At 41.0% G+C, this 12,655-nt stretch overlaps 2 protein-coding genes across 2 annotated transcripts in view; one reads left to right on the top strand and one right to left on the bottom strand.

Annotated features, from left to right (window-relative positions):
- The window catches only part of syne1b (spectrin repeat containing, nuclear envelope 1b), a 75,539-nt gene extending 66,740 nt beyond the window's left edge, over nucleotides 1-8,799 (top strand). The window contains 12 exon segments of the mRNA XM_051078261.1: nucleotides 80-271; nucleotides 436-763; nucleotides 1,209-1,277; nucleotides 2,063-2,190; nucleotides 2,312-2,438; nucleotides 2,546-2,757; nucleotides 2,973-3,173; nucleotides 3,278-3,406; nucleotides 3,684-3,896; nucleotides 4,753-4,845; nucleotides 5,813-5,871; nucleotides 7,703-8,799. Of these exon segments, the coding sequence (XP_050934218.1) occupies nucleotides 80-271; nucleotides 436-763; nucleotides 1,209-1,277; nucleotides 2,063-2,190; nucleotides 2,312-2,438; nucleotides 2,546-2,757; nucleotides 2,973-3,173; nucleotides 3,278-3,406; nucleotides 3,684-3,896; nucleotides 4,753-4,845; nucleotides 5,813-5,871; nucleotides 7,703-7,943 (1,992 nt within the window). The 3' untranslated portion in view covers nucleotides 7,944-8,799.
- On the bottom strand, nucleotides 8,335-12,441 carry ccdc170 (coiled-coil domain containing 170). The gene is made up of 8 exons (XM_018703683.2): nucleotides 12,437-12,441; nucleotides 12,079-12,262; nucleotides 11,677-11,967; nucleotides 11,096-11,293; nucleotides 10,791-10,964; nucleotides 10,450-10,692; nucleotides 9,987-10,190; nucleotides 8,335-9,297 (listed from the first exon to the last, which is right to left on the bottom strand). Exons 1-8 carry the CDS (start codon nucleotides 12,439-12,441, stop codon nucleotides 9,019-9,021), a joined length of 1,578 nt encoding a protein of 525 aa, XP_018559199.1. The 3' UTR covers nucleotides 8,335-9,018.
- Nucleotides 12,442-12,655: the final 214 nt, after the last annotated feature.

A 12,655-nucleotide genomic window follows, 5' to 3' on the forward strand; every position in this document is an offset into this window, starting at 1 on the left:
GTAAAAGGACTCAGTGTCTCGAAAAACAAAATTAACAGAGAAGTGTTTCTCTGCGCTCCTCTTCCTCTGGTTCCCACAGTCGTTCCAGCAGGAGATTTCCCTGACAACAGCCAAGATCGAGCACATCTTCCACCAGGGAGAGGCGCTGATTGAGAAGAGCGAGCCCCTGGATGCTGCTGTCATTGAGGAGGAGCTGGAGGAGCTACAACGCTACTGTCAGGAAGTGTTTGGTCGAGTGGAGCGCTACTACAAGAAACTCATTCGTCTTCCTGTAAGATCTGGGCATAAGAAAATAGGAAAAATCACTTTTAAAAATAAATCTATGAATCCACTGTCTATTGGTTTCAGGCCTCAAATAAGGGTCTAAATGTCATCTTTTTCAGCATTCAAATTATCAGTACACACTGCATGTCATTACCTTTTTTTTTTTTTTAGCTTGCAGACGACGATACTGAAATGTCACTCTCCGACCGCGAGCTGGAGCTGGATGAGCCCTGTGACTTGTCCAGCCTGCCGTGGAGTGAGCGTTTGGGAGATGGCTTCCTGTCACCTCTGCCCTCCTCCGGCCGCTCTGCTTCCCTGGCGGCCCAGCTCCGGACCGAGCGCTCCGGCAGAGACACCCCAGCCAGCGTGGACTCCATCCCCCTGGAGTGGGACCATGACTATGACCTGAGCCGTGGGCTGGAGAGTGCCAGCAGGGCCCTGAGAGAGCAGCAGAGCGAGGAGGGAGACTTCATCCAGCGGCCTGCCTCGGCCTTGTCAGGTTAGTCACCAAACACACAAAGTCAGATATTCTCACTTTTCATAAACTTTTGTTATTTGTAACAATTGTAAATCTGTCAAGAAAAGTTGTACAAAAAGCAGAGAATGTTACAGTTATAAGAAATCATGCGTCAGTCCAGCTGAAGCATGACACTGGATTGCGACATGCTCAGTGGCCGCCTGAACTCTGACCTTTGGCCAAACAATGAAAGGAGAAATTCTCTATATTGTTTTCTATAGGGAATCTGTATGGACTAAAAGATTTAGACACAATAAAGTCAGCAAAATGTTTTGTTTCCTGCATTTGACGACTTGTGTTTGTGGCAAACCATCCATCTAGTGGTGCATCAAGCAAAGTTGAAAACAGCAGGTGAATGCCAAAACTGATCAGTCAAACAGTGTAATGCCCACTGCTGAATGTGTGTACTGTATAATGTTTCTTCCAGATGTAGTGATCCCAGAGAGCCCTGAGGCCTATGTTAAACTAACAGAACAAACACTGAGGTCCTCCACTGGTAGGCAACAGCAGACCCCAGCATGCCAAGTGTTTGGGGCCAGAAATAACAGCTGCACTTTGAGTGATATCACACTTAATAGCCTAGCCTTGGACTTTGATTTGTGTTTATTTCTTCTCTTATACACACTTTGGGCACACACAGTAACCAATGGCGACACTTTCTAACACTGGGGGATAGGGTCAATTCCATTTTTATTTCTTCAATTCAGTGGTTCTGCTTTGGTCCCTAATTCAGCAGAACTGAAATGGAATTCAGCCTAACCCTCCTTTCTAACTGGCTTTCTTACTTTCGTTTGACTTGCAGTGTGCTGTGTAGCTAACCTCTTTGGATTTTTTGATGTGCATTTTGTGTCTCAGAAAAGCATGTTGTTATATTGTCACAGTGAACAAGTCTGAACTTCTTGCTAAAGGGACTGCAGATTTGTTGAAAGTACTTTTTTTTATAGGCTCCGTTCACACAGAGGCACATTGCCTAAGAAAAATGCTTTTGAATGCAGTTTTTTTCTTTATCGCAGAGCAGGAGATGGGAAAAAGTTAAACTTTTTAGGAAATGCAGCATCAATCACTTGTCACACCTTAACAGCCACCGTGAGTGACAAGTATCCGGGATAACCAATCTGCATTCCTGCTTATAACTCATTTGTTGCGCACTACGTCCTGTGTTTCTCTGTCTGAACGGGGTCTCACTTCTCCTTGGGGTTATTAATCATGTGTTACATTACCATTATGATCTAATATTTAATCATATTCTGCAAAAATGACCAGTTGATGTTGTGTCAACAGGGGAGGTTGCCTCTACTGACTCACATGTTCACCCTCTGGACATCAGCCGTTTCCACCTGCAACAGACAGACAGCAGCCGCAGCCGCACTCCCATAAGCACAGAAATGGACACCTCCTACATGGGATACGTATGTGTCGCTCTTACAACATCTCCATAAAATCCTCTGTTTTTGTTACCTCACCACAACCTGCTTACACTACTTATACGATACTAAATAATACCTGTAATCTAATATATCCATTCTATAGATGCGGCTGCTGGGTGAGTGCCGTGGCAGTATTGACGCAGTGAAGAGGATGGGCTCTGAGCTGAAGGAGGAAGAAGACACAGTGTCAGGACTGGCAGATCCCAGTAGCTCAGAGTCCCAGACATCAGGTAGTACTACACCACCACTGATCCTGCCTGCAGGATCCAGTCTTTTGTGGTATGTTGCAGTTTTTTTTTTTTTTTTTGCACCAACTCTCTTACATTCTGCACCCCAGGAGTGATTGAACGCTGGGAGCTCCTGCAGGCTCAGGACCTCAGCAAAGAGATGCGCACAAAGCAGAGCCAGCAGCAGTGGCAGCAGCTGAACTCTGACCTGAACAATGTTTGGACTTGGCTGGGAGAGACGGAGGAGGAACTGGAGCAGCAGCGGAGGCTGGACCTCAGCACGGACATCCAGACGATTGAGCTACGCATCAGAAAGCTCAAGGTATTATTGTTTTTGGTAATAATCTTGATTAAGTATATAAATTAACTACCTCACTGACTGCAAATCAATAAAAGGTTCAACAAACATATGCATATTTGAAACCAGGCCCCTTGTGTTGTTGGTAAAATAAGATTATTTTTCTCTTTGTTACATCCTTGTAAATTGCTCTGAAGGATTGCATTCATTAATTGTAAACTGTAAATATTTGTCTACAGGAGCTGCAGAAGGCGTATGACAAGCGCAAGGCTATTGTGCTTTCCATCAACCTGTGCAGTGCTGAGTTTGTGCAGTCAGACTCAGAGGAGTCCCGAGAGCTACAGGCCAAACTCAAAGACATGAACAACCACTGGGACAAACTGGGCAGCTCACTGGATGAGTGGAGGTCTTCATTACAGGAGGCCCTCATGCAATGTCAAGTAGGTGCCAGTCATTTAAAGACACGAGCCTTGATGGGCAAATCAGTTGATTTGTAATTTTTGAAGTTGAATTGCTACATTCCTGATCTACATCTGATCAATAGGACTTCCATGAGATGAGCCACGGTCTGCTGCTGTGGTTGGAAAACATCGACCGCAGGAGGAATGAGGTGGTTCCCATTGACCCCATCCAGGACAGTGACACTCTCCATGAGCATCATAAAACACTTACGGTGCAGAACTATTACCTTATTGATTATATTAGTATGTTTATTTTAGGAGTTTAGAGTGGGACAACAGTTAATTTTAATTAAGTTAAATCACTGTTTTAACTCCCACCTGCAGACCTTTGTGACCCCTCACCCCATACCTGAAGCATCTTGTATTATCTCTTATTAAACACTGTGGATCAAAGTGCGCTGGCACTTATTTTCAATACAAGAGGACTATGTGAATACTTCAATTGCTTCTATTGTTTTTGAATTTATGTTTAAATTCAAATCTCCACAGCAAATCCGCCAGGAGCTGCTGGACTCGCAGCTGAAAGTCGCCTCGCTACAAGACATGTCCCTCCAGTTGCTGGTCAACTCTCAGGGCAGCGACTGCCTGGAGGCGAAGGAGAAGGTTCACGTTATTGGGAACCGCCTCAAACTGCTGCTAAAAGAAGTAACCAGAGACCTCAGAGAGCTGGCCAAGATTCTGGACATCACAAGCAGCCAACAGGTAGATCTTCACTTATTATTTACCTGTCCAGTGAGACTTGTAACATTGTGGCTGTAGTTTTAGTTGAGCAACTTAATACTGTTCATGAAACCTAAGTACTAGTGTTGACTAAAGATGGCCAAGTGAGATTTTACAGGATCCCAGTATATTTACTGTATATTATAAGTTTACATACAATTAAAAAAATGTTACCTTCACTCTTATAAAACCCCATTGTCTTGAAGAAAAGGGCTGTCTGTTTATGATTGTATCCGATGGCAGGGGGTCAATTTTGTCATCAGTCAACAAGAGCTAAAAGAGTTACAGCAGCTTATTTTTACTATTCTTTTGGCAAAATGAAGTGTGCTGCACTAAAAGACTAGAGATGTGGGTTATTCACACCATGATAAACAGTGGCCTATTTCTCTCATGGTTGAATGAAAGTAGTGTTGTTGAGAAAAATGTGTCTGAATTCATGGGATACTTGTTTGATTTAAATAAAGTGGATTATATTATTTGTCTGCTTAGTTCATTAAGCTTTATTTTAGCATCATTAAGCTTTATTTTAGCACCAGAACAAGACACATTAAACTTGAGTTTCAGGTCTTTCTTCATGCAGGAGCAGTATAAGATGCTTATTTTATTTACATGGCTTCTGTGTTGACATTGTTGTCTGCTGTAGATTTGTAAACGTTTTGATACAAACCATAAAACAGAAACGTTTTTCTTCCTTCAGGGGAGCAGATATTTTTGTTGAGATGTTACATTTGGTCTGCAGGCTTTAATTTGCCCACCACTGCCTGATATCTAAAGTCTCCCATCTCTCTCCGTCTCACTCTTGCTTTTGCTATCTTTTTGTAAACATTTCCTTTTGCAGGATCTGTCTTCTTGGTCATCTGCTGATGAGCTGGACACATCTGGCTCCCTCAGCCCCGTGTCCGGAAGGAGCACGCCAAGTCGTCGACGATCGGTAACGTTCACACCTACCTGTACATGCTGCTCTATGAGAAGCCAGGTGTTTGGTAACCCCTCTGAGACAGTGCTTATAGTAACCTGTGCCCCGAATGCCCCGTTGAAGGCCAGATTCACCCCCTGTCATTCCAAGATCTCTCCTCACACTTTCCTACACCTCCACAAGCTGCTTTACACCCACACCCTCTGAATTCTTAACTTCTCCTAGCCTTCTACTCTTACTCTTGCATGTTTTCTATTCCCAGAGCAAATCCTGCTAGACAAGTGGGGAGTCCTTTCTTTCTAACTTTTTTATTTCTTCTTCCTCTTCTTGGTAGACTTTTTCAGTTCTAACTTACCAGTCACCTTTTCTATTCCAATATTTCCAAACTGAAATATTCTATCCTACAAATCTCTCCTTCCAATAGACTTTCCTCTAATTTCCTCTCTCTCTAGTTTTGGTTTTTATCCTTGTAGTGTTATTCTCTGGAACACTGGCTATAAGGAAACTGCTACAATTACAAAAGAAGCATAGAAAGTGTGATTTTATGATATAGTAAGCATGATATCATATTTGTTTAACATTGTAAGCTACAAGAATGAGAAAGCAATATTTTTACATCAGTCGTTATTTGTCTAAAGATCAGTCCAAATAAGCATGCCACTGCTTATACTATGTGTATGTTACTTAATATCACTGTTACCAAAGAGATTCATGCATCATGTTGCATAATTTGTAGCTTCCTATTTGCAATCACTTTGTTGCACTCACAAGCCAAAGCACTTCAAAGTAGTTGTGCACTTTGAAAAGCCAGATTCCTTGTAATTTATCATGGGTTACAAAATCTATCACCTTCACATATGATTTTGTTGCTGCCCTTCTTTCATTTTGGGATTTCTTTTCATCGGTAGCTTTGTCTTGATTTGCCTGGACTGAAACATACTTTCTTTCTTTTACCCCCCTCCCCCCTGTTCATTGCAAACAGCAACGGGGCAAATGTAGTCTGTCACAGCCTGGACCCTCTGTGAGCAGTCCACACCACAGGTACCTTTCTGTTGGTTTCTAGCACACCCAGAAGATAATGGAACTCATCAGCCCATGATGCACTTGGAGGCTGATTCATTCTCTCTGATCCTCCCCAAGTCTTAAGCAACAGCTGAGTTTTAAAAGAAAAAAACAATTTCAGTTTTTAACGCATGTACCAGATTAGTAGCTCATGATAGTGAATTCCATCATCTTCTGTAAGTCTAGACACTCTGTGTAGGCTAGGTAATGAGGTGAGTGGCAGCCCACACATCCTTGACAAGAGTTTCTACAAGGAATGGTGCAAGGCCTCTTCTCCGCCGATGTCCTCGGCTGCTTAATGTCGCTAACCAGAGGGCATTTCTTGCGTATAACACAAATATTTTTCTACGTCTAACTCTCCCTTGCTATTACTGAGCACACACACTCCTTTTTTTCTCAAATTGCCGAGCCAGTAAATGTCTGCAATGAACAATGCAAAGGCTGCAGTTTCTCTTTCTCTCTTGCTCTCTGTCTCTTTCTCTCTCTCTTGTGTGTGACATTTCTTCTTCTTCTTCTGCTGGTGCTGCTATCTCACCAACTATCCACCATCTCCCCCCCTCAGTCTATTCATCTGTGAGTCTTGCCTCTCAGGCCTCCATTTCGTGAAGTGGTAAAGGGGCACTTTAGTAATGTGTATTCTTAGAGTCACTTTAATAAAATATGTTTAGAGAGTACTGCAGGCCTTTTTCTACTAATTTAAATAATAAATGAATTGTTTTTGACAGTAGGTACGTAAGAAAACTTCTTCACAATAATTCTTTTTAACTTACCATGTCTGCTAACCTTTGAGGCTATCTGAGGGTGATGGTGACGATGAATTATACAATTTTAAAAATTGTATGAAATTTGTTTTCTGGCTGAGAGTTTTCTTGTTAGGAGCTAGGAGCAGTGGGAAACAGCTAGCCTGGAGTCTTAATGCTAAGCTAGGCTAACCATCTCCTGGCTCTAGCTTCATATTTAACACACAGGTGATCACAGTGGTATTGATCTTCTCATCTAACTCTCAGTGAGAAAGCAAATTAGCATATTTCCCAAACTATTCCTTAAAAAAAACTTAGCTAAACTACCTTGTCAAAGAAACTGTTTCTAATAGCTATGCTCTTCTTGCCTCGGCATGCTTTGCATTTTTCAACAGGACACACAACTTTTAAAGAGTCCTTTTCAAAAATATCTGATTATCAGCTGATACTTGCAGCATGCCTTTTGTCTTTTATCCTAACATCCTTTGCACAGGAATGCAAGCTCACATATTAAATGTATTTGTTTAGTGCAGAATTGTCTGTACTGTATGCCTTGAAAACTGTTTTGTGACTGTCTTTGTAGTTGTGTCTATCCACCCAGTCTCAGTCAGCATGTAGATCACAATGTCAAACATTGTTTCAACATTGCTTTGAACCATGTTGGCAATGTCTCTCAACACAGCATGGTGCTTACATTAAAGCACTGCCATGCAAGTGTGTCTGTCGCTGAACTGAGATCTTATTTGGATTGAAAATTGGTAGAAAACACCTAAACAATAAAGTGTATGGAGAGAGGGATATTAGATTAGGGCGCAGTTCAAGTGAAGTTTATTGAATTAGACTAATTTAATATGTTGCTTATTTTTGCTGAAGTTATTTTTGTTAACACAAAAGATTAAGAAAAACAATCTAGCACATTTAAGGTAGCTGTTGTAATGTGATTATACAGTTAGAAAAATAGGGATTCAGATGAGAAAGCAGATAGCAAGATTTTGTATGTTCTTCTATTGATCAATGTGAGTAACTGAACCTGAGTCTGTGCTGCGTTGTGAATGCGTGTGTGTGAGCAGGTCTCGCGGCGCTGGATCCGCTTCCTTCCCTTCTGATTCGGAGACATCAACGGCTCGTAGGTCATCGTTTCTGCGGCGCATCCTCTGGGTAGCGTTGCCTTTCCAGCTCTTCCTGCTCCTGTTAGTGGTCCTTGCCTTCCTGCTGCCAATGTCTGAGGAGGACTACTGCGCTCAGTCCAACAACTTTGCTCATTCCTTCTACCCGATGCTCAGCTACACGAACGGACCACCTCCAGTGTAGGCTGGCAGTTAGGGCTTTTCATTTCAGTATTGTTACATCAGTATGACCTGAACAGGAATCACGTTGATATCCCTCAAATGGTCAATCATGTCGGGAGCAAAAACGATTCTTGATCATCCATTTTGTACTGCAGAAAAACAGCTGCCATCTACAGTTAATATCTTCGTGTAGCTCATAGGATCAAGCATCTCACTATGATACTCTGTGTAATGCTGTGTTGATTATGGAGCATCTTTGGTGAAGAAACAGTCGTTGCCCACAGTGGACATTGCTGGATGAATGAACTGTTCACCCAGTGGCGTATATAAGATATCTTTCTCTGAAGAAAACCATCAATGAATAGCACCAAAGTCAAATGCTGAAATATAGCCTGTGAATTTGCTTGTAACTCAACAATTTGTTAAAAAAAAAAAAAAGTTTAATATATCTTACATTGCAATTATTTTTTTACTTGTATTTTGGCATGCAGTTCTGATCTTTGCTTTTATTTACCTACATCCCTCATTGTGTCTGTGGTAAAAAAATTCCATTTTTAACTTGAATTACACTCATTCATGTGAGATTCATTTAAGCCAAGATGTATGTTTTTAATATCAAAGTCAGACACAATTCAAGAGTTTAACCATTAACATCAATCATCCATTGTCTTTATACATTTTACTGTTTTATTTTTTAAAAATATGTGATACGACTGAGAATAATGACATATAGAACTATTGTATATTTTGTATGACTGTCAGTTCAGTATCAAATGTATAACAGTCCAGGATTATTTAACGTGTATATATTGGCAAAAAATTACTATGAAAAATGTATGTATATGCGAACATCAGAAACAATGAATGCCAAATCCTCATTTTGATATCTGTCTTTTTATTTGATTATTTTGATTTTACATTTCTAATATTTGCTCAGTGAATCACTGGTGAATCATATTTATACTGAGCTTTTCCTGAAAACACAAATAAGGAAATGTGGTTTTGAGAGATTGTTTCATGCTGTATAAGGTCTGTTTTGAAACAATAATACCTTTAAGTACAGTTTGACATAAGTATAATGTATAAATCTAGGTTTCTTAGGTTTCTGAAAGGGGAACTGCGTTGTCTGGACAAGCAGACCTGGACGTAGAAAGATCGAAGGAGGAGCTGTTAGGAAGATCCTGAATTTGGGGGAGATGAGGCCTCTGGTGAGTAGGACAGTGCCACGGCATATTCACGTGGTGATGAAGGTGGTGGTGGTGATGGTGCGCACGAAGAAGGGCCTCCAGTAATTTGATGATTTCATAATTTGGGAGAGCCAGCGCCGTGGCATCCAAACCGAGCATCTGAGAAACAACCATCCGGAAATCCACCAACTAAAAAGGATAGATTTGAGTTTGAATTTAAAGGAATTAATATTAATGAGAGTATTTTCACAGTTAGAATCCATTAGAACTTCTAAACTAAGAGTTAACAACATGAGGTTTTAGGAAGAGAAGTGAAAATAAGTGAAGGGAACATTATATTGACAGAGGGGTAGAAACTGGAATCAACTGAAATACTAAAATACTTTATTTTTACTGAAACATAATATTTACATAAATATTTTAATCATATTTAATTAAATATTTTGTGAGAAGTTCAAGGAAAAGATCATTTTCAAAGCGATACTTGTTATGAAAACTAAAGATATTTTCTCATGATGACGTAGATGGCATTTACAAAAATCTATTATACATTATATTTGAATATAACAGTGTTTGTTTTATCTTAAAAAGGTCTTTAATAGCTACAATTATTTAATTTCAGTTACCACTTGGTTGTAAACTTCAGCAAAAGTAAAATATATGTATGTTGATGAACTTGAGAGGAAATAATGCCATGGTTTTATTTTAATATATTATTAAGCTACCACCTGTTTTAAGACCATATGAAAATACTAACATTTGGAAAGCATATACTGAGTATTTTAAACATTTAGTAACCTAACATGACTTTCCGTTTCTCCCCCTCAAATGGATCTAATGTTGCAGAGGAAAACTTTTCTTATTCTTGGCTCCCTTACTTCTCTCTCCCTCTCAGACAGCTGAGTCAGGCTCTGTCTGAGGGTGCTGAGTTGCTGCTGGTCCTCTCTGGTCTTCTTCTCTCTGCTCTGTAGGTCTGAGCTCACTGAACTCAGCTTCTTCTCCACCTTGGCCTTCCCCTCCACCAGCTGATCCAGCTTCTTTTTCTGCTCCTGCACGGTCTGACTCTGTTCCATCACTTTCAACTTGGCATGTCAGACAGAGGTGTTTAGTGAAACAACTGTTATTAAGGAGATGATGTTGGCTTGTTGCTCTCAAATACCCTGATACTTAAAATATATGTTTGAAATCAGAACCTTGCTTTACATAATTGGTGCACAATTACAAAATATTATACCCCACATACCACCTATCCATGAGTAAAAATTGATACAAATACATCAAACATTATGAGGTGAAAATGCCTCTGCATCGACTTTGGGTCCGAACCCTTGTCCCCTCTACCTTGAGCTCATTAGTGTGGGAGAGCTGGGCCTTGAGCTCAGTGTTGGACAGCTTGGTGGCCCTCAGCTCGCCCTGGAGACGCTCTAGTTTTTTCTGCAGCCTCCGAGCCTCAAGATGAGCATCATCTCTTTGCATAGCCAGTGCTGACCGGCACCTCTTCTCCTCCTCCAGCTCTGACACCTTCTTCCTCAGGAGCTGGATGTGGAGCCCTTTGCTCTCTAGTTGGTCCTTCTGTGATTTTAACTGTTGGGGAAAAGGATGTTTTTGATTACAGGTGCATTACTGATCATGTAATGCAATAGCTGTTTTGCATTAATGCTTTTAGAGAAGTGAGTAATTACCTTCCGCTGTAAACTGTAAGTCAGACTTTTGTTCTCCACCAAAGCAGTTCCTTCTTGTTTGACAAGTTGTTCTGCACGTGACAGGATGAGTTTGAGCCTCATGTCAAAGCCTAGATCCAGAGCAATACTGTCAACCACCAGAGTCTCTGACAATTGTTCCAGGAACTCCTCATACTGTAAAAACAAACCGCGAGTTACTGTAGATATATGCCAAGACTAAAAACTTTAAATGCTTGTATTAGATATTTACTGTGCCTGTAACTGCAACTTCTTTACCCCTGCTGTTACGACTGCTACTCACTTGCTGATTGCTTTGTTCGCAGCCCGTCACGATGCATGTCTGCTGTCGACAGCTCACTCTCCAGTCCTTGCAGTCTCTCCCTCAGGTCCTGGACTTGCTGCTCTGCAAGCTGCGCCCTCTGTAGTGTGCGGTGCTGGAGCTCTGTCTGCTCACTTAGCTCCTTGGAGACATGACGCAGCTTAGCCTCCATCTCTGACACGGTCTGCAGAACAGCAACTATCACAAAGACTGCCTCCAAAAATGGTAGCAAGGATGCTAGTTTTTATTTTAGAGTAGTGGTGTCTCTTTGAGAGGAGGTGGAAGATTTAATGTGAAGACATATGTAGAGACCAATGATAGAAAGTCCTAAATGAAAATACCACAGTTGTAAAGTAATGAGTGTTTGTCCAAAGAGCAAGAGATTAGGTTATGACATTTTTAATGACCTTTTTTGAGACCAATACACTTCAGTCATTTGAGTCCCAAAGATAGCACATGTTAGTCTCATAATAAAGTTGTTACTTTTAAGTGGAAGTATAGTTTTTACCCTTTAAGAATATTTCTCTTCTCCATGTCTATTGCTCATGTTGTGTCTGAAATCCTCACCTTATCCAGTTTCTGTAACACCTCTTTCTCTGTGGGCAGGATGACATCATCAGACTTCACCTGCAGCAGGCCTGCCACCTTTTTCAGGAACATCTGTAGTTTGTCTTCAGCTGCCTGAGTCTCTCCTTGGGTTGACTGTAGCTTTCTTTCAAGCTCCTCCACCTGTTTCTCCAAACAGTTTGACTCTCGCTTAGCTGCCTCTATCACTCTCTTGCTGGCCTCCAGCCTCTCCAGCAGGGTTTCCTTATCCATCTCAACACTCTTCCTTCCCACCACCAGGCCATCTAACTCCTGAAAGAGACAAGAACACAATTAAGGGTCGCATCACAAAACGTCAAATATTTAATATGCAAGCATGTCCTGTAAACTTAAGTTCAGGGAGTTTAAAAGTTGTATAAGCACCACTTTGAGTGAATCGAGTGCTGCTGCACTGCTGGCCGCTTTCCTCCTCTCTCGGTCCAGTTCTGCCACCAGCCTCAGCACCGTCTCTCTGCTGGCTTTACACTCCACTTCAGAGGACTTAACACTCTCCTCCAAAACAGCAATTCTCATCTTCAGCCTCTCCTTCTCATTAGACTGGATCCACCTAATAATTAAAACAGCACAGAATGGTTTGTTATAAAATTAAAGTAGGAAGTTCTTGTATTATTTGAAAGCTAAAAAAGTAACACCTGATTAAGAAGTTGCCAACCTAACAATTTAGCTCAAACTAATATCTACCATACAGAGAGATAAAATTGTTTTCTTTTGTAAAACATACCTCATCAGAGTTTTCCATAGCTTCCATAGTTAGATGTGTCTCAGGGGAAGTGAATGTACAGTTTATACTTATGTTACTGTTGTAAGAAGTCTCCTGGCAACACCAAACACAGGCTATACCAGGCTCCACCAGAGGAGGTGCTATAACAATACTTAAAACATCTAAAGACTTAAAACAATAATAATAATTTAAAAAAAGATCTCTAATTTCTCACTCATA

The sequence above is a fragment of the Lates calcarifer genome, linkage group LG19 (genome assembly GCF_001640805.2).
Source record: "Lates calcarifer isolate ASB-BC8 linkage group LG19, TLL_Latcal_v3, whole genome shotgun sequence".
Taxonomy (NCBI): domain Eukaryota; kingdom Metazoa; phylum Chordata; class Actinopteri; family Centropomidae; genus Lates; species Lates calcarifer.